The sequence below is a fragment of the Schistocerca gregaria genome, chromosome 9, assembly GCF_023897955.1.
Source record: "Schistocerca gregaria isolate iqSchGreg1 chromosome 9, iqSchGreg1.2, whole genome shotgun sequence".
In the NCBI taxonomy this organism is placed as follows: domain Eukaryota; kingdom Metazoa; phylum Arthropoda; class Insecta; order Orthoptera; family Acrididae; genus Schistocerca; species Schistocerca gregaria.
In genome coordinates, this window is record NC_064928.1 from 175175300 (window position 1) to 175202924 (window position 27625).

The 27625-nt window shown below is 40.8% G+C and overlaps 1 protein-coding gene across 4 annotated transcripts in view; it reads left to right on the forward strand.

Annotated features, from left to right (window-relative positions):
- The window catches only part of LOC126291565 (nuclear RNA export factor 1-like), a 199749-nt gene that overhangs the window by 156642 nt on the left and 15482 nt on the right, over positions 1 to 27625 (forward strand). For all 4 annotated transcript variants that reach the window (XM_049985085.1, XM_049985086.1, XM_049985087.1 and 1 more), the window contains 3 exons: positions 4668 to 4836; positions 6515 to 6685; positions 22138 to 22274. In XM_049985085.1, the coding sequence (XP_049841042.1) occupies positions 4668 to 4836; positions 6515 to 6685; positions 22138 to 22274 (477 nt within the window). The remainder of the gene's footprint in view (positions 1 to 4667; positions 4837 to 6514; positions 6686 to 22137; positions 22275 to 27625) is intronic.

The window sequence follows — 27625 nt, forward strand, 5'->3', positions numbered from 1 at the left end:
CTTGTGAATTAACCCTATCCACTCCATCGTCAAGTGGTGCTCGACACTGTGAATTTTGTTTTCTGCTCTGATATCAAGCTTCATTTGATGTGATTTTTCACGGCTGTCACATGCTCAATTCTGACAGTACTAGGCATCAATGGTGCTTAGTGCAGCCATTTAGGGGAACCTGTGTTAATTCAGTGTCAATCTGTTGCAACTGTGCTGAAACGAATGGTAGAATTATTACATTCAAGTTTGCGCATGTGCAATGGCTAATTCCTCACATTCAGTTCTTCCTGAGTAAGAGATTTTACAACATTTAAGGGAATCTCTTAAGTGACTATGATAGATACAGTGATACTGATGATGAGAGTGTTTCATTTATTAACAATTCTAGTGAAGATGACGATGAAAACCTTGAAAATGTGCATTTTTCTGGTGATTCAGCAGAAGATTCTAAGCAAATGTGGAGTGAAAATGATTCTGAAGTTGCAAGTTTTTCTTTTGATGATTCAAAGTGTGGTTTTATCACTGAAACTGGTAGTGTTCCATTATCGCCAATTGGTTTCTTTCTGTTAATTTTTCCAGACAACCTATTTCAACAAATAGCAGACAAAACAATCACAAATAGCAGACCAAACAAACAGATAAGCTACAGAAAAAATATGTAAAGTGACGCCACTTCCACAACGTTCTGCATGATGGGACTGGAGAAATGTTACTAAGGAAGAAATGAAATGGTTCAAATGGCTCTGAGCACTATGGGACTTAACATCTATGGTCATCAGTCCCCTAGAACTTAGAACTACTTAAACCTAACTAACCTGAGGACACCACACAACACCCAGTCATCACGAGGCAGAGAAAATCCCTGACCCTGCCGGGAATCGAACCCGGGAACCCGGGCGTGGGAAGCGAGAACGCTACCGCACGACCACGAGCTGCGGACGAAGAAGCGAAATGGCCCCCATGATGTGCTACTGAATATGACATTACAAAAGTGTATGAACTTGCAGGACTTTTTTCAAGACTATGGTTACAATCATCTGACTTCCTTTCAGCATGTTTTACTCATAGAAAATTTATGAAAATTTTCTGGGCACTTCATGTTTCTAACCCAGAGAGTGCTACACACATCAAAACTTAGGTTCAGTCACGTCTGAATAAAGTAAAGAATGTGTCGGGTTACTTGTCTGGCAAGTTTATCAAAATTTATTGACCGTATAGGTATTTAACTTCTTATAAATATACAATATCATTCAAGAGTTGTGTGTGTACAATCCTCAAAAACCAACAACATGGGGACTCAGAGTTTATGTGATTTTGGATTCATCAAACAATTATATTTGCAGTTCGATACCCTTTTTTGACACTGTAACAATATAGTCATTGATTTGTCGGACTTGAATTTTTCTGAGAGAATATTTCTTCAATTGTTAGCTAATATCAGAAATGCTAAAGGGAAAAGAGAGTATCACTTGTACACTGACCATTTTTATACAGTTGTTGCATTAGCTGATGAACTTTTGAAACAGAATGCGCATCTCACATGAATGCTCCAGGCCAGCCACAAAAACCTTCAAGCTGCACTCGAGAAACGAGTTCTGTATCTGAAGAACCATCCACAATAACAAAATCGTGGTTCTGGCATGGCAAAATAAACGTACTGTCCTAATGCTTTCTACAAAAGGGAAGAAACAGTGAAACCAAATGTGATTATTGATATACGTTAGAGATGGGCGGAGTTGATCAATCTGACATTTTATTTCTGGTTATGATGCTCTAATGAAAGGTCTGAAATGGTGGCGAAAACTGTATGTAGTGGTTAATAAAAAAGTAAAAGAGAAGAGAAGAAAAGAAAAGACTGAAAATGTGGGAAGAAATGGTGAACAAAAAGGAGTTTTTAAAAATCATTAATGACTGTGAAAAAGAGAGAGAATGAAATGCAAATCGCACTTCGTATTACAGAAAAGTTATCGGACTTCATGATTCGGAAAAGTTATTGTTGGGGTGGTCCTTGTGGCATTTCTGACCAAAAGTCAAACCAATTTCCACTACAAAAATTATTTGAAAGAGAACAGAGAATAACAAAATGAGATTAACAGGGGGAAATGGCGTAGATAAGAGTTCATCCTTTACCATGTTAACATGTCTTCTCATGTGCGGCGTCCAGGTCTTGTTATCCCAAAAACTCCTGCTTCATTTCTGCGTGAAAAGTCGTAGCTGCTCCGAAATTTTGCAATAAATTTCATTGTCCAGGAATTACTGATGTATACAAATCAAAACCATCTTAACACTGAATAAAATGTATTTTACGTTGCTGCTCCCATCCTCCAAATTTCTTATAAACTTCCACAATACATCTTCACATCAATAAGTTTTTTCATCTTAATCCGACCAAGACTAGCTAATAAGTAAGTTAAGCTTCCGCTCTCAAGAGACAAAAAACGGATAGAAAACAAAAAGAGTTACAATTTTAGTGCCTTCATTTTCTTATATATTTTCTCTGCCGTCGAGCGCTTATACAACTGCGACAGTATAATTTATATGTAAGGGAATGAGTGTAGCGCAGCGAAATTCAAAGTCCCACTACAATAAAACACAACGAAATGGGTCAGGTTGCACAACTCACACCAACCCCCCTCCTGGTGGACTCTCACCACTCTTTATTATTTCATCAGATTCCAGCGGATGTTAATTTAAAGATGATGATATTTCCCATTTAGATCCTGTTATTTCTGTAGACTGTGGGTTGTACTCTTCGCTGTGAGATTGTATGAGGCATGCACTAAAATTAAGTGTGATAAATTGTTTAAAAATTGAAAAGGTGATAAACATTTAGATATTCACAGACTTACATATCAAATCTATTTTTCTATGCATTCTCTTTCGTTCTCAATGAACTTTGTGAGCCAAGAGATGAACTTTGTGACACCTTCATCATAAGTCTCCTGTCACCTCTTTGACCTACTTTATGATGGCATTCTAGACTTTACATCATCCATCCGTAAGCAACTTCAGTGAGATGAAAATCTGAAGGTGCCAGATCGGAGCAGTGTAGTCATCACAACAAATCATTTCTTCGCTTTGCCATCTCATCAGTCACACTTCAGGAATACTCACTACTTCATTCGTTATGAACATTCCTTTTGCCTACTTTAAACTCACAATAATACTTTTACACATTAGTATGATTCATTGAAAATCTATAATGGAGAATATCCTGTTGTTGTAAGAAACAGGATTATCAAAAATAGTTCAAATGGCTCTGAGCACTATGGGACTTCACATCGGAGGTCATCAGTCCCCTAGAACTTAGAACTACTTAAACCTAACTAACCTAAGGACATCACACACATCCATGCCCGAGGCAGGATTCGAACCTGCGACCATAGCAGTCGCGCGGTTCCAGACTGAAGCACCCAGAACCGCTTGGGCACCGCGGCCGGAAAACTGGATTATCCTCCTCAACTTGTGGTTGGAGAGATCTATAATCAAGACACTCATTTCAACATTCCATCACAACAAGAATTTTCATCTGATGGAGACAAATGAGTGTACATTCTACTGTAAAAACCTTGCCCTTGAACGCAGTGCTGCCAACTTTGTCAAAAAATTGCTTTAAGCATAGGAGACTCAGCACATTTCCTTTCTGGACATGCATCATACCATTCCTTCTTAATGCAGTAAATACTCATACTCCCAAACATCCCAGTACCTGTCTGAACCTCAGAATAAAATAAGCTGAGAAATTTCAAATGTGTCAAAATATTGAGCCTCCTACACTTTTATAGTGCAGAAACTGACACACGGCCTCTCAGTTTTGCACATAGCAGTCAGAGTGTTAAGAAGGTGGATTCTTATAGTGACAGTGCACTGCATCTGCATATTAGATTTGTGGCTGGCAACAGGACCTTGCTTAAATAGAACAGCAGCAGTCATTTGGTAAACTAAACACAATGCAGTGAAACAATCTTAATGTTGATGTTGTGGGTACATTCTGAGACACTGTTCAAAAAAGTATGTAGGACTCTATAGGCTTGCAGAAGAGTAGAAAATTATAGTGAGAAATTATAGTTTTTGAAACCCTTTTTATTTCAGTTTAAAAAAGTTCTTTTATTCCTACTGGGATAATTTAGATTTAAATAATTGTATTGTGGATATGTAATTCATTGAAGTGAATGAAATAATCATTGGTCGAGGTCATAATAAAAACATCTCATGACTGTTACAATAAAATATACTAGAAAGTACAGAATCTAGTCATATAAAAGAATATGTAGGCCGCTGTTTGTGATCTAGTCATACTGATTGGATTATTCCTTGCTTTTCACAAATCATCCCAGACAAAGGCTGATTCTTTTTTTTTTGTCATTATTCTTATCGTTTAGAAATTTGAGAGTTGCACAGCTGATTAGTCTTACTAATTAAAATGGGCTTTGTAAGTTTATGTGTTATTCTGTGCTCATTTTTCAGCAACATAGAGGTCCATTTGAATAAAAATAAAAGTAATGTGAATCAGAGTTTATCTTCAATAATTTTGTGCAATAGATTTGTTATGTGACCCCATTGCTTGCAATTACGGTGCTAAATTAACTACTATTTATAAGCCCAAGTTGCCATTAGATGATCAAACTAGCTGGGTCATCTATTTCTGAAATGAAGCAAGGTTTCCTCGGTTCCAGATTGTCTGCTTACTTGGGTGAGTCCCGAAATCTGTTACGTTGCTCCAACATGAAAAAGGTGAGGGCTGCACTAACGCAAGGCTCAGAGGAGATCCTCGAAAGATTATCAAACCTACCCAATACGCAGCATGATCCCTACACCTTCACTGTGGATCTTACAGTGCACACGGTGAGTTACTCAGCTCCACTTGTTTATACACGATCACGGCACACGATCTCACACACACACACACACACACACACACACACACACACACACACACACACACACACACAGAGAGCAGAGAGAGAGAGAGAGAGAGAGAGAGAGAGAGAGGTGGGGGGTGGGAGTACCTATCAGTTCTTGACTGCTTCGCACCCCCTTTTTTTTAATGATTTCACATCCAGAGCTATTTCTTCTTTTGCAGCTTTTTCTCTTTTTCTATGCAGCTCTATAGAATCTAGGATTCTTGCAAATTATTACTTTTTCCAATTATTACGGATTCTTGTATTTTAATCACTCTTCAAAACTTTTTTCACTAATACTTATTTTGTACACACCAAATAGTTTATGAGATAAAGCAGATATAATAAGTGAAAGCTGTTTTGTTAATTGCACCCCTGCTTTAAACTTGTGTGAAATTAGTAATAATAGTAAAGTAATAACTGGAGACAGTATCTTATGCTCTGAGACCATTGGACAGGCTAGTTGGTGACTACAACACTAACTTCTTCTTCCGCAGTACAACAGAAATTTAACCCCATTTAAATTATGTGTCACAGTACTTAACCATTTCTGAAGTTTATGTTCATCAATTCTAGCTACAGTTACTATCATTGGAACAGGTTTCAACAACTATTGATTCCTATGTGTCACTGTGTAAATGTGTAAAACAGTAAGACAGGAACTGTATACTCTATTGCAACTTCTTTAGCTGTTCGATGTTTGAAACTATTTCATAATGTGCTAGGAGTGTCATATCTCTGTACAGAGCTCATGGTAAAAAATTGTCTGTACTTACAAAGTCAAAGAAAAACTCTTAGAGGGGTAAGAGATTACTATCTGATCACGGAGTAGAGAAATAACAACAAGCCGTTAACCGTTTTCTCAGGTCTTAACGAAAGAGGTCGTGTAAAATGTACAAAATATAAACAGTCAGTCACTGGTATGAGTAATGTGATCAGGTGAGTTTACTTAAGTACTGTTTCCAACCACAAAATGTGTCTCATATGTGGAAATAACCAGAGAAAGTGTACAATCCAGAGAGACTTCTTCCAACTGTGAAAGCATTGTGGTGGCTGTGGTGGTGGTTGAGTAGTGGTTTAAATGATCACATTGTGGTTTTCAGTTAGCCATAAGACTGCATTGAAAGGGTAAGTTGTGTGTGAAACCCTTTTAGGTGGCAACATTCATTCAGTGGTGCAGTTGGTACTATATTTTTCCTGACCCTTACATATGTGCACCATATGTATCATGTGATAGCTCATTCTCTGGAAAACATATGCCTCTAAAACATTCTCTGGTAAATTAACTGAGACATAATGATAAAGATGTTACTTTATTCCATATACAGTTATAATGACTGTGACAATGAAAATGGAAAGAACCACCCTACAAACTGAAATATCAAAACGTAATCTTGGCCTGTAATATTTTTGAATGCTATGGGAATGGGTGGGTGATATTGGTACACATACTGTTTTATGTGCACAGTATGTGGTGTACAGAATACATGTGCAGGCTACTGTAGATACAGGCTTGGTGTATTTTTGATGAGATACACTTAGGGCTTGTCATTTTTCTAAAGCTTAAATTACCATTTAATGATGAAAATTATGTGAAAAATTCTGTGTTCTTTCTCCCTCAGCCGAAGTTCACCATACTGACAGTGACAGGTGTCTTCTGTGACATAACCAAGGAGAAAAGTTCTCACAGACATTTCACACGCACTTTTCTCCTTAAGGGTCAAGAAAATGAAGAATATCAAATTACTAATGATATCTTGTATATCTCAAATGCAAGTACACGAGAGGCAGAGGTAAGTGTGTGACACAAAATCATAATATATATATATATATATATATATGTGTGTGTGTGTGTGTGTGTGTGTGTGTGTGTGTGTGTGTGTGTCCATCTGTCCGTCACTATTTCTTTAGTTATTATTATTTCTTTCTTATCTTAGACATTATGTCTGGTCAAAAGTAGGAAGTGACGCGGACGTTGATCAAGCGTGACTTCCTTTTAACTGTACGGTATATGTTATATTGCATTTAGGAACTTTCGGGTAATTGAACATGTATCAATAATCACGGATTTCTGTAGTTGTATATATAAGTTTGGATGTAGCTGTATTGCATTGATGTACTGGTGGATATTGTGTGGTATGACTCCTGTAGTTGATAGTGTAATTGGTATAATGTCAACTTTGTCCCGATGCCACATATCCTTGACTTCACCACATATCCTTGACTTCGCCACATATCCTTGACTTCCTCAGCCAGTTGGATGTATTTTTCAATTTTTTCTCCTGTTTTCTTTTGTATTTTGTTGTAGTGTGTATGAATATTTCGATTAGTTGTGTTAATTTCTTCTTTTTATTGGTGAGTATGATGTCAGGTTTGTTACGTGGTGTTGTTTTATCTGTTATAATGGTTCTGTTCCAGTATAATTTGTATTCATCATTCTCCAGTACATTTTGTGGTGCATACTTGTATGTGGGAACGTGTTGTTTTATAAGTTTATGTTGTAAGGCAAGCTGTTGATGTATTATTTTTGCTACATTGTCATGTCTTCTGGGGTATTCTGCATTTGCTAGTATTGTACATCCGCTTGTGATGTGATCGACTGTTTCTATTTGTTGTTTGCAAAGTCTGCTTTTATCTGTTGTGGTATTGGGATCTTTAATAATATGCTTGCTGTAATATCTGGTGTTTATTGTTTGATCCTGTATTGCAATTATGAATCCTTCCGTCTCACTGTATATATTGCCTTTTCTTAGCCATGTGTTGGATGCGTCTTGATCAATGTGTGGCTTTGTTAGATGATGCGGGTGCTTGCCATGTAGTGTTTTCTTTTTCCATATTTACTTTCTTCGTATCTGTTGATGTTATGTAATCTAAAGGGTTGTAGAAGTGGTTATGAAATTGCAGTGGTGTAGCCGATGTATTTATATGAGTGATTGCTTTGTGTATTTTGCTAGTTTCTGCTCGTTCTAGAAAGAATTTTCTTAAATTGTCTACCTGTCCATAATGTAGGTTTTTTATGTCGATAAATCCCCTTCCTCCTTCCTTTCTGCTCAATGTGAATCTTTCTGTTGCTGAATGTATGTGATGTATTCTATATTTGTGGCATTGTGATCGTATAAGTGTATTGAGTGCTTCTAGGTCTGTGTTACTCCATTTCACTACTCTAAAAGAGTAGGTCAATATTGGTAAGCATAAGTATTTATAGCTTTTGTTTTGTTTCTTGCTGTCAATTCTGTTTTCAGTAGCCAGCCGCGGTGGTCTAGCGGTTCTAGGCGCTCAGTCCGGGACCGCGCGACTGCTACGGTCGCAGGTTCGAATCCTGCCTCGGGCATGGATGTGTGTGATGTCCTTAGGTTAGTTAGGTTTAAGTAGTTCTAAGTTCTACGGGACTGATGACCACAGATGTTAAGTCCCATAGTGCTCAGAGCCATTTGTTTTCAGTATTTTTGTTAGTCTTCGTCTATATTTTTCTTTTAGTTCTTCTTTAATATTTGTATTATCTATTCCTATTTTTTGTCTGTATCCTAGATATTTATAGGCACCTGTTTTTCCCATCACTTCTATGCAGTCGCTGTGGTTATCCAATATGTAATCTTCTTGTTTAGTGTGTTTTCCCTTGACTATGCTATTTTTCTTACATTTGTCTGTTCCAAAAGCCATATTTATATCATTGCTGAATACTTCTGTTATCTTTAGTAATTGGTTGAGTTGTTGATTTGTTGCTGCCAGTAGTTTTAGATCATCCATGTATAGCAAATGTGTGATTTTGTGTGGGTATATTCCAGTAATATTGTATCCATAATTTGTATTATTTAGCATGTTGGATAGTGGGTTCAGAGCAAGGCAGAACCAGAAAGGACTTGATGAGTCTCCTTGGTATATTCCACACTTAATCTGTATTGGCTGTGATGTGATATTCTTTGAATTTGTTTGGATATTAAGTGTGGTTTTCCAATTTTTCATTACTATGTTTACGAACTGTATCAATTTAGGATCTACTTTGTATATTTCCAATATTTGTAGTAACCATGAGTGGGGTACACTATCAAAAGCTTTTCGGTAATCAATGTATGCGTAGTGTAGTGACCTTTGTTTAGTTTTAGCTTGATATGTTACCTCTGCATCTATTATCAGTTGCTCTTTACATCCTCGTGCTCCTTTGCAACAGCCTTTTTCTTCTTCATTTATAATTTTGTTCTGTGTTGTATGTGTCATTAATTTCTGTGTAAGTTAATATTTTGTATATTGTTGGTAGGCATGTTGTGGGACAGTATTTAGCTGGGTTTGCTTGATCTTTAGGTTTCATGTAAGTTATTCCATGTGTAAGTGTATCAGGGAATGTGTATGGGCCTGCAATGTAACTGTTAAATAATTTAGTTAGATGTGAATGTGTTGAGGTGAACTTCTTTAGCCAGAAATTTGCTATTTTATCTTTTCCAGGAGCTTTCCAATTGTGAGTAGAATTAATTGCTTTGGTGACTTCATGTTGCAAAATTATCACTTCAGGCATTTGTGGTATCATCTTGTATGTGTCTGTTTCTGCTTCTATCCACTGTGTATGCCTGTTATGTTGTACCAGGTTTGACCATATGTTGCTCCAGAAGTGTTCCATGTCTGTTATGTTTGGTGGATTGTCTATTTTAATGTGTTTGTTATCTATTGTCTGGTAAAATTTCTTTTGGTTTGTGTTGAATGTCGTATCTTAGGAGTCCCTGGTTTGTCAGTTAGAGGTGGGACTCCGTCACCTCCAAAGGTCCGAGGCACAAAGTTAGAACAGGTGGACGGTTTCAAGTACTTAGGATGCATATTCTCACAGGATGGCAACATAGTGAAAGAACTGGAAGCAAGGTGTAGCAAAGCCAATGCAGTGAGTGCTCAGCTACGATCTACTCTCTTCTGCAAGAAGGAAGTCAGTACCAAGACTAAGTTATCTGCGCACCGTTCAATCTTTCGACTAACTTTGTTGTATGGGAACGAAAGCTGGGTGGATTCAGGTTACCTTATCAACAAGGTTGAGGTTACGGATATGAAAGAAGCTAGGATGATTGCAGGTACTAGTAGATGGGAACAATGGCAGGAGGGTGCTCGCAATGAGGAAATCAAAGAAAAACTGGGAATGAACTCTATAGATGTAGCAGTCAGGGCGAACAGGCTTAGATGGTGGGGTCATGTTACACGCATGGGAGAAGCAAGGTTACCCAAGAGACTCATGGGTTCAGCAGTAGAGGGTAGGAGGAGTCGGGGCAGACCAAGGAGAAGGTACCTGGATTCGGTTAGGAATGATTTTGAAGTAATAGGTTTAACATCAGAAGAGGCACCAATGTTAGCACTGAATAGGGGATAATGGAGGAATTTTATAAGGGGGCTATGCTCCAGACTGATCGCTGAAAGGCATAATCAGTCTTAAATGATGATGATGATGATGACGATGATGTGTTGAATGTTTGGTTTTGTTTCCTTCTATTTTCACTTTTTTTGTATCTTCTTTGTATCTTTTGTATCTTCTAAGTCATTTGGCCAATGCTTGTAATTTCTGCTTCTTTTCATCTAATTGCTCTATCACTTCTTGTTGTGAGATTTTACCCAACCCTTTTTGGTTTTTTTTTTTTTTTTTTTTTTTTTTTTTCTGACATTTGATGTCTTAAAAATTGTGTTAGCTGTCCAATGTCTTTTCTCAGTTTTTCTATTCTGATCTGTAGCCTCTGTTGCCATGCTAGTTTTGTGGGTTTCTTATGTGTGTTGGTTGGTTCTGATCTCTGCCTAGTGTGTATATTTAGAATAGTGAGTGTTCCTATATAAACCAGAAGTTGTAATTCTTTTCTATAGTGGTGTTTTCATTTATTTTGTTGTGTATGATTGTGTTGATAGTTTTTATTGTTGTTTCGACTTGTGGGTTATTTGGCGGTCTATGCAAGAATGGTCTAATGTCTGTATTTGTGTCTTTGTATTCTATATATGTCAGCTGAAATTTTTCTTCTATATCTAACATGTGTGTCACTTCGTGTTCTATTTGTACTTGTTCTGGTGGCAGTCTTAAGATTTCGTTTTCCTCTGATTGTTTAATTGATGCGTGTTGTTCTTTGTTTGTTTGCTCTGGGATGTGTGAGTCCATTACTGTATTTTCTTCTTCTGATTGCACATTATTTTGTTCCAGTATTTGTTGTACTTGTTGTTTGATGTTTTCTAATTCTGACTGGGGTATCCTGTTATTTTTGATTATTACACGTATCTGATCAGCTAGTCATTGTTCTGTTAAAAATTTTAATGCTGGGTATCTGGTAATAAATGTTGTGTATACTTGTGATCTGTATCCAGTTGTGTTGGTTCCTAGGTTTGTTGCTTGGTAATAACAGAACATGAGGTGTCGATTAACTTCATCTGACCATCTCATCCTCTGTCTTTGTTTTCCTTCTAGGGTGGTTGCAGGAAGCATATCCTGCAAAACACCTCTGTTTGGATTTAAATCATTTTCCAGTTGGTTAGCAGTGTCGTTACCATTGTGGGCGGGCATAGGGTTCAAGCGTCATCCCTGACCATGACGGCGCTTGTCTGAGGCTTCTTTAGTTGTGTCCTGAACCAACTAATCGCACTAAAAGGGGGGTTAGCCCTATTAGTGGTTTGTTCTTTTCGTCGCCTTTTACGACGGGCTGAACATACCGGAGGCCTATTCTTTTCCCGGGCCTCCACGGGGATTATTATTATTATTATTATTATTATTATTATTATTATTATTATTATTATTATTCCACTCATACACTGACACGCGGATATAATATATAAATATATTAACTTCAGCTTCTAAAGTGATATTGATGTCTCAAGACGGCCGGCCATTTAAAAAAATGTGTAAATGACTTAGTAAACAATTTTAACAAACCTATTTGTCCTATTCTTAACTCTGCAGTGTCACAAAAAATGTGTCCAGATCCACACTTTCTAGGCCTACATTTGTGTGCCTCCTGTTGTGTTCTGCGGATGGCAGAAAAGAACTAACATTCAATTTGAACACACTTTCTTGCAATTGAAGGAAAAATGCCTTCTCAGCATACACAAGTCTTAAACACAAAGAGAGAGAGAGAGAGAGAGAGAGAGAGAGAGAGAACCACAACTCTGTGGTAGCAAAACATATAAGGATACAAGACGATGGAGAAAAATACTGACCAAAACTAGTCTACAAAATACAATGTGCTACTACAAGGCTACGGCGAGTGAATACAAGGCTAGGGCCTCCATAAGTACTGGCTGGAGCTGTTCCTAGCAGTTGGTCAACACTGCGGGTCTGACAGTCCAGGCGTGCTTATAAAGCCGGGTCGACGGAGTGCTACATCAGTCATATGAGTTTCGATTGATGGAACACTGTCACATGTTGCCTGGTGAAGTAGTTCCATGTTTGTTTTGAAAGTCTGTTACTGTTTCTATCCACTGGCAATGTTTCTCTCCGTGCTGCTGAAAGGGGGTTAGAAACCCATCTTGCGTGTCGGTTCTGCAGGTCCTCTGACAATAAGCGGCCGCTGCACCATTTCACCCCGTGAGGAAAAAAATACACAGCACCACAAACGTCCATAGGAATAGGGGCATCCCGGTCAATGTCCATGGGCTCATGGCCGGCAGGGACAGGAGGCAGTGACACAGCTGGGGGAGCTGGCAACGGAGACTGCGGCTGAGGCGGAGGCAGAAGTGGAGGTTTCACCACAGGGTGGTTGGCAATAGTCACTGGCAGCTCCTCTGGGGCATCGTGGTCCACCAGATGGGTAGCTCCACCCAGTGGCCGGCCCACCAGAGAGGTACAATCACCCGGCCGCAGAGCTCGGTGATGATGGCAGGCACCCAGTGCCCCCGTGGATGAGAAAATGTCCGTGCCCAAATTTCCTGCCCAACGTGAAAGGAGTGGTTTGGCATGTGGGTGGGAGGGTGAGAACCCTCGGGAACCAGGACTGATAAGGGGGAGCGGAATGGTCAACCGTGAAGTATCTCTGCTGGACTTGTACCGGCCTGGGGTCAGTGCAGCACGTATCCAAGAAAAGAAGAATGGCCTCCTCCAGCGGATGATGGCACAGCAGCTTATCGAGCTGGGTCTTGAATGTGTGCACAAAAGATTCCGCCTGGCCATTTGATGCAGGGTGAAATGGGGCGGTATGGACTAGGGAAATTCCGTTGATACTACAGAATTGCTTAAACTCTGTCAGAGTAAACTGTGGACAATTATCTGTAACAATCATTTTGGGGATTCCCTCGAAAGCAAAGAGGCGCTGGAGAACTTTGATAGTTTTAGCAGAAGCGGTGTTCATCATGCGGGAGACATAAGCGTATCCCGAACTGGAGTCAATCAGTATGAGCCATTGGGAACCACGAAATGGCCCTACGAAATCCAAATGGAGACGTTTCCACGGAGTGGCAGCATCCGGCCATGAAAAATACTCGCGTGGGGGTGCTGTGTGAAGTATTCGGCATGTGGCACAGGCTGACACAATGGAGGCAGTGTCTTTATCCATACCACGCCAATAAAGGTGTCACCAGGCTAGCTGTTTGGTGAGGATGATGCCTGCCCCAATAGCCAGGGTGGAGAAGGTCAAGGACACGGCACTGCGACGAATGTGGTATGACCACCTGGGGAACGTCAAAATCACTATGCAAAAAGATAACGCCACTGCGGATAAAGAGACTGTGCCGATGATCTCAAAAGTGCTGGACATCTGCATTGTGGATGGTATGATGGCTGGTCGGCCAACCTGCAGCGATTTGGCAGCAAAGAGCTTGCAGTGTATGATCCTGAGCGGTAGCCCACCGGCCTGAATGGACATCCAACAGGAGCGCGTCCAGAGCCGCGTCCACATCCGGATCCGTGTGGAAACAAACCAAGGGGGAAGCATCAAACTCACGGACTGCCCTTGCAGACAGCCAGGACAGAAAACCAGCATTTGCGAGCCATTCAGTCGAATGTCGCCAGTAAGAGCGCCGAGTGCTGTAGGTGATGCGCTGTCCAGGTGGGCACTGCAGCACCCGGGTGAAACAAAGAAACCAAAGGTTTATGATCGGTCTGCAGGGTGAAATGATGACCATACACAAAATTGTAGAACTTAGTCAAGGCAAAAACCAGCGCGAAAGCTTCCTTTTCAATTTGACTACAGTTGGTTTGAGTGTCAATCAATTTTTTGGATGTGAAAACCACTGGCCTCTCGACACTGTCGACCACTTTTGAGGGGACTGCCCCCAGGCCGTAGCGTAGTCTGAGGCATGGGTTGTCATGATGAGGGGCAGGGAAGGTTCGTAAGTGGCCAGACAAGGAGGGCGGGAGAGAGCTGACTTGAGACACGTGAAAGCCAGCTCACATGCTGTGTCCCAAACCCAACACGCACCCTTGTGGAATAACCCAGTCAGGGGTGCCAAAATCTCGGTGTGGAGTATAAAATGCCGATAATAGTTGATTTGACCAAAGATGGAGTGCAATTGGTTCACGTTTGTGGGAGGAGACAGGTTTTGCATCACCTCGACATACTCCTTAGAGGTGTGTAGGCTGCAAACCCGAGATAGCTGACATCTTGCACAAAAAAGTCACACTTTTCTTTCCGGCAACGCAGGTTAGCCTCAGAATAAACCTGAAACAGCCGGTCCAGCTTGTCCGCGAAGTCCGCCGTGGATGAGACACTGACGATGATAATCGTCCAGATAATTGGCCATCCCAGGCACCTTGCTTGTGAGGCGTGCCAAATAACATTGGAAAATGGCAGGGGTGCTAGCAATGCCAAATGCGAGGCAGTCGTACCGGAAAAGACCACACTGAGTATTGAAGACTAGGATCTGCTGCGATTCCTCGTCCAATGGCAGCTGCAAATAAGCATGGCGCGCAAATGAATTTTGGCAAAAACGGTCGAGCCCACAGACATTGAGTATGTCATCCACTGATGGGGCAGGATAGGCATCGATGATGGACTGAGAAGTGACCGTGAAAACGGTCGAGCCCGCAAGATGTGCGAGTATGTCATCCACCGATGGGACAGAATAGGCATCGGCGATAGACTGAGAATTGACCGCAGATACGTAGAGCACCATTTGGCTTCTCGATAGGCATCACGCAGCGACAGTGTGTGATGGGAGAAAGTATGCCTTCATCCTGTAAGCGGTGGAGTTCCACCTGGAGCCTGTCTCGAAAAGCAAATGGGTCCAGGCGGGCCTTAAAGAAGAGGAACTTGCAGTGAAACCCCCTCACGCCTGGTGTGGAGGATGAGAACAACGTGTCATATTTTATGAGCAGTGGGGCGAGGAAGGTATCTGATTTGGGAATTGACACAGCTTGTACCGCATCTTGCACTGATAAACCCAGATGACCAAAAATGTCCATACCCAGAGGACTAGTAGCTCCAGGGGATGCGACCACCAAAAACTGAGCAGTGAAGGAACAACCATTGTAAGAGATTTGTGTGGAAAAAACACCATCGACGGATATAAAGTGATTACTGAAACTGCACAAGGCGCAAGTGTAGGGGGATGATGCTGGTGAGCCCAAATGTTTGTACGTGGCACCATCCGCAATAGAGAATGATGATACCATGTCAATTTGGAAGACCACCAGAATATGGTTAACCTCTGAGGTAATGAGAAAACAGGCACTCAGCTGGGGAATGATGAGGAATACTTGGCCGACAAAGGAATTCGAGCCTTCCAAGTCCTGAGGTGACGATTCTTGACGAGCCTGTGCATCTGCAGGAAGCGTGGCATCAACACGGTGTTTTTGTGGAGCCTGACACACCGAGGCGGTGTGGTCCACTTGGCTGCAAGCCCTGCATCTTGCTCGCCAATGCAGACAATCCGACTGTTGGTGAGTCCGGAAGTTGGGTGAAAGACTTCCTGTCACAGAGTGGGCCAACAAATGAACAAGGCTCCCGCTCAGCGTTAGGCAACTGACATCATCATCATCATCATCATTTAAGACTGATTATGCCTTTCAGCGTTCAGTCTGGAGCATAGCTCCCCTTATATAATTCCTCTATGATCCCCTATTCAGTGCTAACATTGGTGCCTCTTCTGATGTTAAACCTACTACTTCAAAATCATTCCTATCCGAATCCAGGTACCTTCTCCTTGGTCTGACCGGACTCCTCCTACCCTCTACTGCTGAACCCATGAGTCTCTTGGGTAACCTTGCTTCTCCCGTGCGCGTAACATGACCCCACCATCTAAGCCTGTTTGCCCTGACTGCTACATCTGTAGAGTTCATTCCCAGTTTTTCTTTGATTTGCTCATTGTGGACACCCTCCTGCCATTGTTCCCATCTACTAGTACCTGCAATCATCCTAGCTTCTTTCATATCCGTAACCTCAACCTTGTTGATAAGGTAACCTGAATCCACTCAGCTTTCGCTCCCATACAACAAAGTTGGTCGAAAGATTGAACGGTGCACAGATAACTTAGTCTCGGTACTGACTTCCTTCTTGCAGAAGAGAGTAGATCGTAGCTGAGCACTCACTGCATTAGCTTTGCTACACCTCGCTTCCAGTTCTTTCACTATGTTGCCATCCTGTGAGAATATGCATCCTAAGTACTCCAAACCGCCCACTTGTTCAAACTTTATTCCTCCTATTTGGCACTCAATCCATTTATATTTCTTTCCCACTGACATTACTTTCGTTTTGGAGATGCTAATTTTCATACCATAGTCCTTACATTTCTGATCTAGCTCTGAAATATTACTATGCAAACTTCAAATCGAATCTGCCATCACAATTAAGTCATCCGCATATGCAAGACTGCTTATTTTGTGTTCACATATCTTAATCTCACCCAGCCAGTCTATTGTTTTCAACATATGATCCATAAATAATATGAACAAAAGTGGAGACAGGTTGCAGCCTTGCCTTACCCCTGAAACTACTCTGAACCATGAACTCAATTTACCGTCAACTCTAACTGCTGCCTGACTATCCATGTAAAGACCTTTAATTACTTGAAAAAGTTTGCCTGCTATTCCATAATCTGGCAGAACAGACAATAACTTCCTCCTAGGAACCCAGTCATATGCCTTTTCTAGATCTATAAAGCATAGATACAATTCCCTGATCCACTCATAACACTTCTCCATTATTTGCCGTAAGCTGAAGATCTGGCCCTGACAACCTATAAGAGGCCTAAACCCATACTGATTTTCATCCAATTGGTCCTCAACTAATACTCGCACTTTCCTTTCAACAACTGACAAACTGTGAAAATAGCTGGATCAAGACGCGGTCGTTGTAGGTGGTGAGAATGTTGAAACACACGAATGATCGGCAGACAGGTGTCAAGGAACCGGTCCAGTAACTTCAAAATATCAGCCCGGAGACCCTCGTCTGGTGCGTGAAACACCACCATATCACGAATCAATGAAGAGGCATAAGACTGCTTGCAGGCGATGTTGGTGCACCGGAATTTACAGTCGCGGGAGAGACCCGATAAGTCTGACTTGAGGACTTTCGACAAGAAAAGAAAGCCTGATAGGCAGAGGTGATGTTTTTTTGTGAGCCAAAGTACTCAAAAAGGCAGCCCTTAATGGGAGTAAATGAGAGATATCAAGGGGACTGCTCAGGGTTCAATTGTTGAATTAAACAATACACTTGTGGACTGACTGTCGCTAAAAAAAGAAAAGCCCAACTTCGATTTTCGTTGTGGATCCCATGTGCCAATAAATGTTGTTCCAGCCATTCGACGTAATTTGACCGTGGTTCGACATACCGGCGAAAGCCGGAAACTTCAGTGGAGCCACGTGTGACGTGTTCAGTTTACCTGCTATGGAATCGACCCTATGGGCTATTTCTTGCAACACTGGTGAGTGAGAGCGCCTGAACATTACCTGAATCTGCTGTAGAGTTTCCAACAAGGACTGAAGAAGCTCCTCAGAGGAGGCCATTCCATTCGAAAATGAATGATCCTCGTCACCAATAACTGTTGTGTCCTGTGGTCGGTAGGAAAGAACTAACAGTCAATTTGAACACACTTCATTACAATTAAAGGGAAAACGCCTTCTTGGCATACACTAAGTTTTAAATGCAGAAAAAAACCCACAACTCTGTGGTAGCAAAATAGATAAGACAATGGAAGAAAATACTGACGAAAACTACTCTACCAACTACAAAGTGCTACTGCAAGACTACAGTGAGTGAATACAAGGCTAGGGCTGCCGTAAGTACTAGCCGGAGCTGTTCCTAGGGGTTGGTAAACACTTCGTGTCTGACAGTCTAGGCATTGGAGAAGTGCTACATCAGTCATATGAGTTCCGATTGGTGGAACACTGTCACATATTGTCTGGTGAAGTAGTTCCATGTTTATTTTGAAAGTCTGGTACTGTTTCTGTCTGCTGGCAATGTTTCTCTCCGCACTGCAACCTGTCTTGCGTGTCATGTATGCGAGCCCTCTGACCATAAGGGGCTGCTATGACAGTTCCACTATGTGCTTAATAGCAGCACATTGTGCAGAGGAACTCTTAATTGGCAAACCTACACTCATGCTCATAAATTAAGGATAATTGCAGAATGTGGTGCAACACAATGTGGCACTACAGAAAACTGGCGCTAATAGCATAGCCACATAGGAAACACACACAACACATATTTGTAAGTCCACAGTATTGGTGACAAATTGAGAAAACCATCCCGAAACACATGTGCCACAAAACGCGACTGTTTTCTGTGCAGGTACCCTGACATCAATACGGATGTGATCACCACGTACACATACACAGGTCACACAATGTGTTGGCATATTCTGGATCAGGTGGTCGAGCAGCTGCTGGGATTTAGCCTCTCACTTTCGCACCAGTGTCTGTCGGAGCCCCTGAAGTGTCCTAGGGGTTTGAAGACATGCAGCGATATGTCGACCGAGAGCATCCCAGACGTGCTCAGTGGGGTGTAGGTCTGGAGAACAGGCAGGCCACTCCATTCGCCTGATATCTTCTGTTTCAAGTTACTCCTCCAAGATGGCAGCTCGGTGGGACCATGCGTTATCATCCATCAGGAGGTAGGTGGGACCCACTGCACCCCTGAAAAGGCACACCTACTGGTGCAAAATGACGTCCTGATACACCTGACCTGTTACAGTTCCTCTGTCAAAGACATGCAGGGGTGTATGTGCACCAATCATAATCCCACCCCACACCATCAAACCACGACCTCCATACAGGTTCCTTTCAAGGACATTAAGGGGTTGGTACCTGGTTCCTGGCTCACGCCAGATGAAAACCTGGTGAGAATCACTGTTCAGACTCTACCTGGACTCGTCCGTGAACATAACCTGGGAACACTGTTCCATTGACCATGTACTGTGTTCTTGACACCAGGCTTTATGGGCTCTCCTGTGACCAAGGGTCAGTGGAATGCACCTTGCAGGTCTCTGGACAAATAAATCATGTCTGTTCAGTCGTCTGTAGACTGTGTGTCTGGAGACAACTGTTCCAGTTCCTGCGGTAAGGTCCCGAGCAAGACTACCTGCAGTTCTCCGTGGCCATCTGCGGGCACTGATGGTGAGATATGGGTCTTCTTGTGGTGTTGTACACTATGGACGTCCCCTACTGTAGCAACTGGACATGTTTCCTGTCTGCTGTAATCATTGCTATAATCTTGAGATCACACTTTATGGCACACGGAGGGCCCGTGCTACGACTTGCTGTGTTTGACCAGCCTCCAGTCGTCCCAGCGTTCTACCCCTCATAACGTCATCAATATGTGTTCTTTGAGCTATTTTCAACATATGGTCACCATTAGCACGTCTGAAAATGTGTGCACACTTACTCGCTGAAAATGTGTGCACACTTACTCGCTTCACCATACTCTGACATGCACCAACACAGCTCTGTGTATGTGGACTGCTGCCAGCGCCACCGTGCAACAACCGCAGGTCAGATGCACCGCATGGTCATACCCCAAGGTGATTTAAACCCACAGACTGCACGTCAGAGCATTGTTTCACCATGTATCAGCATTATCCTTAATTTATTAGCATGAGTGTAGATCACTTAAATGCATTTTGACTTGTCACATGCCTCACATTTATCCACAAGATGGACATAAAAAATAACGGTTCTGACACTGATCACATCCTGAAGCAGCACGTTGGCCTTCAGAGAGGTTCCAAGCCCAACAAATACAATAAAACATTCAATGTTGCCTGGCTTCTTGCAGCATCCTCAGCAATTTAAAAAAAGAAAAAGCATTGATAACAGCCTGGAAATATGAAGCTTTGAAAGCTAAACCAAGATCAGTTTCCAGAGAATCAATATAGTTCAATCTTACTTTAATAAACTATTTAAAGGAAGCACCACTTTCTCTAGCTAACTATTAGCTCCATTATCTTACTCAAAACTGCACTTGAATAATAATACCAGCAGCTATGTTGAAGGCTGTCTGTCAAACTTGGGGAACACTCTGGCTCTGTGTTCTGTTGAACCTGCTGACCAATCTCCTATTTCATAAGTTCTGAGCAACTCTCCAAATTTCTTAGGCATTTACTGTTAGGCTGCAGAAGCATTGTCTTGTTTCTCACTCACAAGCATCCTCGCCAGTTCAGCTCCTCCACAATTCATAAACCATGGTCTAGTTAGCACTGTTTCCTAGCAGAATCACTTGTGGCCCAGTTTTACAAACTGAATGATCAGAATAGATTATCTGAGATCACTGTAAACCATACAAATATTGGTACTGTGAACATTTCTTTAATGACTGTGCAGTTTGGAATGTCTTCTGGAAATCCTGATGGATTTGCTTCTGCTTTGGCAACTACAGTGGTCCCACCCTACACTTGAGGTATATAAAATTACTCACCCAAATGAAATCTGTACTGATTAATTACTCTGAGTAAGTATAGATTTGTTTTTGGAGAGGATCCGCCTTTTTATTTCATTTTTATTCCCTAGACATGTTTTGCTGAAGTTTGTGTCATCAGCAGGTTTTTTTTGTTATCTTCTTGTTACCACATGCTGTGAATTTCCTGGATTTTATGTAGAAAATACTGCATTTTGGATTTGGCCTAACTGAATTGTACAGGTACTTCACTTTCCATCTGGTGGAACATACGTACTGAAAAATTAAGAATTAATTATTATGTGGCTAGTCTAATGTTCTCAACCATGGTAAGATTTTTGAAATAGCTATTCTGTTCTGTTTTTAAAAAAGAATTAAAAACACTGTCCTAGTCTCATTTAAAATACACTGTGTGCGATTCACAGTTCTATCAGATTTTGTCATTAGTTGGACAGTCACTTTTATGTAACATTTGCTAAAGAAAGTGTCAGATACTACATTTGAATTTGACACCTTGAAGTACATGTAATATTTGAGACTTTATGTTTTATGTATAGACAATTAGTAATACAAACTAAGTTTTAATTTTTTCGGCCATTCTTTTGTATAATTTGTTTCAAACAAATCCACAATACTCAAATTTCTGCACATAACAAAAAGTGGTTTACTGTCTGAACCTCGCCTTGGACCCATGTTGGATCTTTGGCAGTGATACAGTTCACCAGCTCCCTCTTCATGCACCAACAGTCTTTGGAAAATTTCAAAGTCTGATAGTTGCTTAGTTGCATCATCATTCAGCATAGTTTCCTTGTCTGTCAATATCACTGTCAATGTCAGAGTCAACAGTATAGCTATGAAAAATGTCTTTTGCTGTTTAAGGGTTATACTTAGCTGTAGAAATTGGTGGATTGCTAAGTCAGTAGTTTTATTGAAACTCCTTGCTTCCTCCGTTATATTTCTAGGCATATGTGATGGGGAGGGCCTATTTATGGTAGCACTGGATGCCACAGTGTAGGTGTAACTGTAAGATTATCCACATGCACTTTGTTGAGCTGTACATCAATCAGCACACATGCATGTTACCCATCCTGATAGGTGTACAATATTCACCAACACCACAACTAATGTCAAATTTGAGATTCTGAGGGGCTTTAGCAGTACTACCGCATATGGCTACTGCAGCTTTCATTATTAGTTGAGGGTGCACAAGATATATATTTTTGAAAATTTGTGTCAATATTTTACATATTTTACAATATTTCCAAGAAAGAAATTTTTGATGGGGTAAAAGTCTTGCATTTATTACACTGTTTACTAATTTTGAATGAGCATTGTTTATAGTAAGTTTCTTACATTTATTTACTTCTGTTCATTTGTTCCATGTCATTGAAGATTCTCTTCAAGCTGGGATATTTTGAACATGATGTATGACTAACTGAACGTCTAACTGTGTTATCAGAAGATATGTGTGTTTTTTACAGGAGGCATTCAGGTTTGTAAGACCATCTAAAAAAATAAAGAAAAACCGATGGATGCCTAATTTGTCAGAATGTGAGAAGGAGTCCATGGCCGAAATGGTTCAGCAACTGACTAGTATGTCAGCTCCATGGTCACGAAAGTACGTACCATTAATTTACATCATATTATGTATAACTCATTGACAGTGGGGGAAATATTATGACAAATACACTATTTTCTGCCTCTGTTGACAAAGTTGTTGATACGCACCCCTACAGTGGCGGTGCAGTGGTTTGGAGGCAGCCTGTTCAGATCAAGGTATCTTTGTGAGTGATTGCAGATGGACAGAGACACAAAGTTTCTGTTTTGCTATTGTCATCAAAAACACAAACATTACACTGGGCTAGATATGTACTCATTGTACAGGTTACATGTAAGCCACAGTGTCTTTCAGTGGAAAGTCTTGCACCAGGCAGAGAAAGTAAGCTTGAATATTCAAGTAAAACACTTAAGAAATGTTTATATTCTCTGTATTACTTTGATAAGCACAAAGTTGGGATATAGGGTGACAGGTGATTTTTATTTTATTATTTTTTCTGGCCATAAGACTTTCACATAAAATTAACATCTTTCCCAATATACCTAACATATGCTGTTATTGTAAGCTACCTAAAGTAAGCACTTCACATTAGATGTCATACACTATTTGCCTTCAAGTAAGAAAGGAAAACATCATCAGTCTTTCAGATGCGTTTGTTTGGCAAAAAATATTAAAGTGTTATATAGCATGGTTTTTTTTCTGTTGGAGAGGGTGCGGGTGGGGGCACTCACATTCTAAACGAAGCCTGTCTCCCATGTTATTCAGTCTGTACATTGAGCGAGCAGAAAAGGAACCAAGGAGAAATTTGGAAAGTGTATTTAAGTTCAGAGACAAGAAATAAAAACTTAACAATTTGCTGATGATGTTGTAATTCATATCAATATCTTAAATATTATACAATATTTGCAAGGAATAAATTTTGATGAAGTAAAAGTTTTGCATTTATAACAGTGTTTACTAATTTGGGATGAGCATTGCTTATAGTATGTAAGTTTCTTACATTTATGTAATTCTCTTAATTCATTCAACATCCTAGTAGATTCTCCTTCAGTGTGGGGCATGTAGCACATGATGTATTTCTAAAGGAATAGCAAAGGACTCAGAAGGGGAATTGAATGGAATGGATAAAGAGGTTACACCATGAACATAAATCATAGTAAAAAGAGTGTGATGTTCTCAGGTTAAGTCTTGCTGTGCTCACCTGACTAGAGTTGGGAATAAGATGAGTTGTGCTATTAGGGTGCATTCACATAAGTGTTTGGAGTGCAGCCTAATATGGAAGTGATACATAGCCAATAAAGAGTGCAGACGAGAATGGAATAAAAGCTGGTTTTACAAAAGAATGCTGAAGATTAAATGGGCAGATTTTGGAAAGGGAAAGAAGTGTGTGTGTGTGTGTGTGTGTGTGTGTGTGTGTGTGTGTGAGAGAGAGAGAGAGAGAGAGAGAGAGAGAGAGAGAGAGAGAGAGAGAGAGTATATGTTCATAACTGCAGAGGTAAACTAAGGCTTCACCACTGTAAGCAAATTCAAGAGTATGTAGGTTGCTGGTGTTATGCAGAGATGAAAACCCTTGCACATGTCACTGAATTAAAAACCATATTTTCTGTGAAGTGTAAATTGCTTTGTCAAGATTAACTGTAGCCTAATGATACTTAACACCCAAAGTATTTAGCATTAGTGCTATTTTACATTCATAGATGTTCTTTTCAAATGAGTTTACCAATGTTAAATATTTTATGGAATTCATAGATTAGGCTTTAAACTTGTATTATGGGATACGATGTCCAGCTAAGGTAGGTAGAGCAGAGAGGTCAACACACAGCCTCCTGACATGCTTGTTTAATGCGGTCAAGAGCTCTCCCTCAGATGGCCTGGACTGTGGCATCTAAGAGTAATAAGACAAGGGTGTTAACGGCATTAGTATTGAGACTGGTGGGCAAAGGTTTCAGATTATGTAAAAGTTGCATAGGATGCATAAAATGAATTTGTATGTCGAAGAAATTTTCAGATCAGTATTCAACACAATTTATACAGATGAATATCCTTGCTGAGTTAGTAACTTATTCTGGAACTGGGTGAAAGAACAACTGTAAAGTGTTTTATGTTTCTACTGTGAGTCTGGAACACTACCAGCAAGATTTTTTAAGTAAAATAGTTGCCAATAGGGAAATGCAAAGGAACATCATTATTAGCAGCAGTCCTGAAGCATGTGGTATTAAACTTTGTTAAATGTTAAGAATAAACATCATTTAGAAGCTGTTTCTGGATTTAGGAAAGAATAAAGATTGACACTATGAACTATGTTGAAAAGAAAAGAATCCAGGTGCACAGAGAAAACATTCCTTGGTGTAGGAAAGGCTTTCGATGGAGGATAGTTGAAGGTACAGACTGTTTCTGAATAATTGGTCTTATTATACAAGACTTTATCTTCTGCTTGAATGAAGATAGAAACTTGGAGGAAATTTTAACTTAGGCATCAAAACTAAAAGTTTACCTTGACCTGAATTATTAGTTGCCTATTTGTGTGGTTGGCGGTTGAGATCTGGCTGGTGCTGGCTAGCTCCCAGTTCAGCCCTCAATGTGTGTCGAGCCGAAACAGGAAGAGGTTTTGCATTTTGTGTTTCAACACATGCAACTTAGTTACAACTGGGCAGCACTGCTCCTCCTGCATTGTAAGGGATGTATAGATTTTGCATGGGATCATTGGCTTCAGTGGTTTGGTATCTCATATTTATTTTTTACTAGCTTTTTTCCCCATGGCTTCGACAGCTTCTCATGTAATTCACACATCACCTACTCCTCCCCCCACTCTACTCCATCCCGTCCTTGTTATCATCCTCCTCCTCCTGCTCCTCATTTTCTACCCAACCACCTCCCTCTTTCCCTCATCTCTTTGTCAATAACTTGCCCCCCCCCCCCCCCATTCATCTTCTCTCCCTTGCCTGACCACCTCCCCCCACTCTACTCCATCCCGTCCTTGTTATCATCCTCCTCCTCCTGCTCCTCATTTTCTACCCAACCAACTCCCTCTTTCCCTCATCTCTTTGTCAATAACTTGCCCCCCCCCCCCCCCCCCCCGTTCATCTTCTCTCCCTTGCCTGACCACCTCCCCCTCCACCTCCCCACCCACCCCCCACACAATCCCTGTCCTCTCTGCCCTTTCCTTCCTCTATCCATCTCAGACTTCCCCAAATGATACCCACCCCACCTGCAAAACTGGTCCACTAGCAGGCTGAAACCACTGCGATGACAGGCCTGTCATGCCTGACAGCCTACATGTCTTGGGCCTTGAAATCCGATTTTTGTCCCGGATGTGTAGGCTGTCCTGCCAAGCGGGGCAATAATGCAGGACATCCTATACAGTTTGCCTGCATCTCCACACCTAATGGATCTCTGTGGTCATAGGCAGCACATTGCTGATACTTGTGAAGTTTGCTGTTTGTGTGTCAAATTTTGTTTAAATCAATACAAAGGTTTAGGAGGAGATCCTGGTGATTTATATAGAGTGTGTCTCCTACGAGTCTCTAGGGGCATTTTCTCTGGTGTTTTGGCAAATATTGGTAGTATCATTTTTTCAATGTGTAGCTGGAGTCAGCCCAGTAAATAGTGATCATCAAGTCATGCAGCACCCATTGCATATGAAAAGCGTCGATCTGCTTCCTGCTATGAGCAAAATTATTTTTAAAGCAGAATTTTATGTGCCCATTCAATTGAGCGGTCCCAAATTAGTGTAGTGCAGCATTTGTTTTGTCATTATGTATTAACAGGGACAGTAAAACGGAAAGAATAATTGGTAGTCCAGTAATGACTGAACAGTGCTGCTACATAGCAGAAGCAGTCAACACATGCCTGGGCAATGCTGTCATTCCTATAATACTGGTTATTCATCATGTTTTACTGTTCTTGTTAATACAGATCAATAAAACAAATATCACAGTAGACTAATTTGGTACTGCTCAGTCAAATTTCCTATGTAAAATTCCATTTTAAAAATCATTTTTTTCAAACCCTGAAACAAACTGTCCCTCTTAATACAGATCAATAAAACAAATATCGCAGTAGACTAATGTGGGACCTCTCAATCAAATGGGTATGTAAAACACCATTTTAAAAATCATTTTTCTCATACCGAGAAACAATCCAACACGCTCCATCAACACTGGGAAAGAATAAAGGTATTGTACAATCTGAAATTGGACAGAATCAGGGTTGAAAGTGCGCAAAATTAATGTCAGAGGGATATCGGAAACAATGAGTACAGTGCTTTCAATAGACCTAACTGTGAGAAAGCTTTATGTAAGCTATGTGTTGAAAGTGATAAAGTGAATACCTAATCAGTGTTTGGACCATTTTATGCAGATCTATCTGATTTTATGCACCGCAAATGAGGCAGCATACAAATGAGGCAGCAATCTATGTAGTTTTAACCTGATGGATCTTGCATGGCTAGTGAAAGAGTTTCCTTGCAAAGGTTATAATATACTAAGAAGTATTCCACATGAAATGTGTGAAAACATACCTAAGAAGAACCATAAATTAAAAGGGGGTGGGAGATCTCATGACAAGATAAGTCACTGGCACTCAAAAACGCTTTGGGAATATGAAAAGTGAAGTATTAATATAGTAAGAAAGGTTCTGGTAGATTGTAAATATTTTGGAATAAAGGAGCCCAGTCACCACATAGTAGAAGCAGCGGTGAGTTGTCAACAGGAAGACACAAAAGAGAGAGAAAAAAACACACACACACAACTGCATTCTTACGTGTTTTGCTGCCTGAAGTTCTTACGCGTTTTGCTGCCTGAAGACACGATGCCGAAATTGCATTTGAAAGGCAATCTCAGTAATGTGTGTTCAGCCGGCACACACACACACACACACACACACACACACACACACACACACACAGAGAGAGAGAGAGAGAGAGAGAGAGAGAGAGAGAGAGAGAGAGAGTGAGTTAGTTATGTGTGTGTACACACTTTAACTCGACAGAAAGGTGAAATGTGACAAGGTGTTTCTGTGGCTGTTGATGTTTCAGTACTTCAGTTATTTGTTGAATGGTCTCCTTTACTCCTAAACATTTACACAAGTGAAGAAGTGAAGCATTTATTATTGCCCATTCACCAGGTGGAGCACTTTCCAACTTCAGCTTAACATCTTAGTGGTGGAAGCCAATCACTAGACAGAGTGCATTGCCTTAGGGAAGAACTACATTGGAAAGTCAGTATGTTTTTACCTAGAAACACAATTTCCCTGCAAATCTGAGAACTTTTCACCTTGCCCTCTTATGACTGATGAGGAATGAGTGCTATGCTTCATTCCAATGTGGCAGCTACGAATATTACTTGCTCCATTTTGCATTTAGCCATTCTTGAGTATGTCTGTTGAAATTTAATTTTGACCTGCTTTCATCA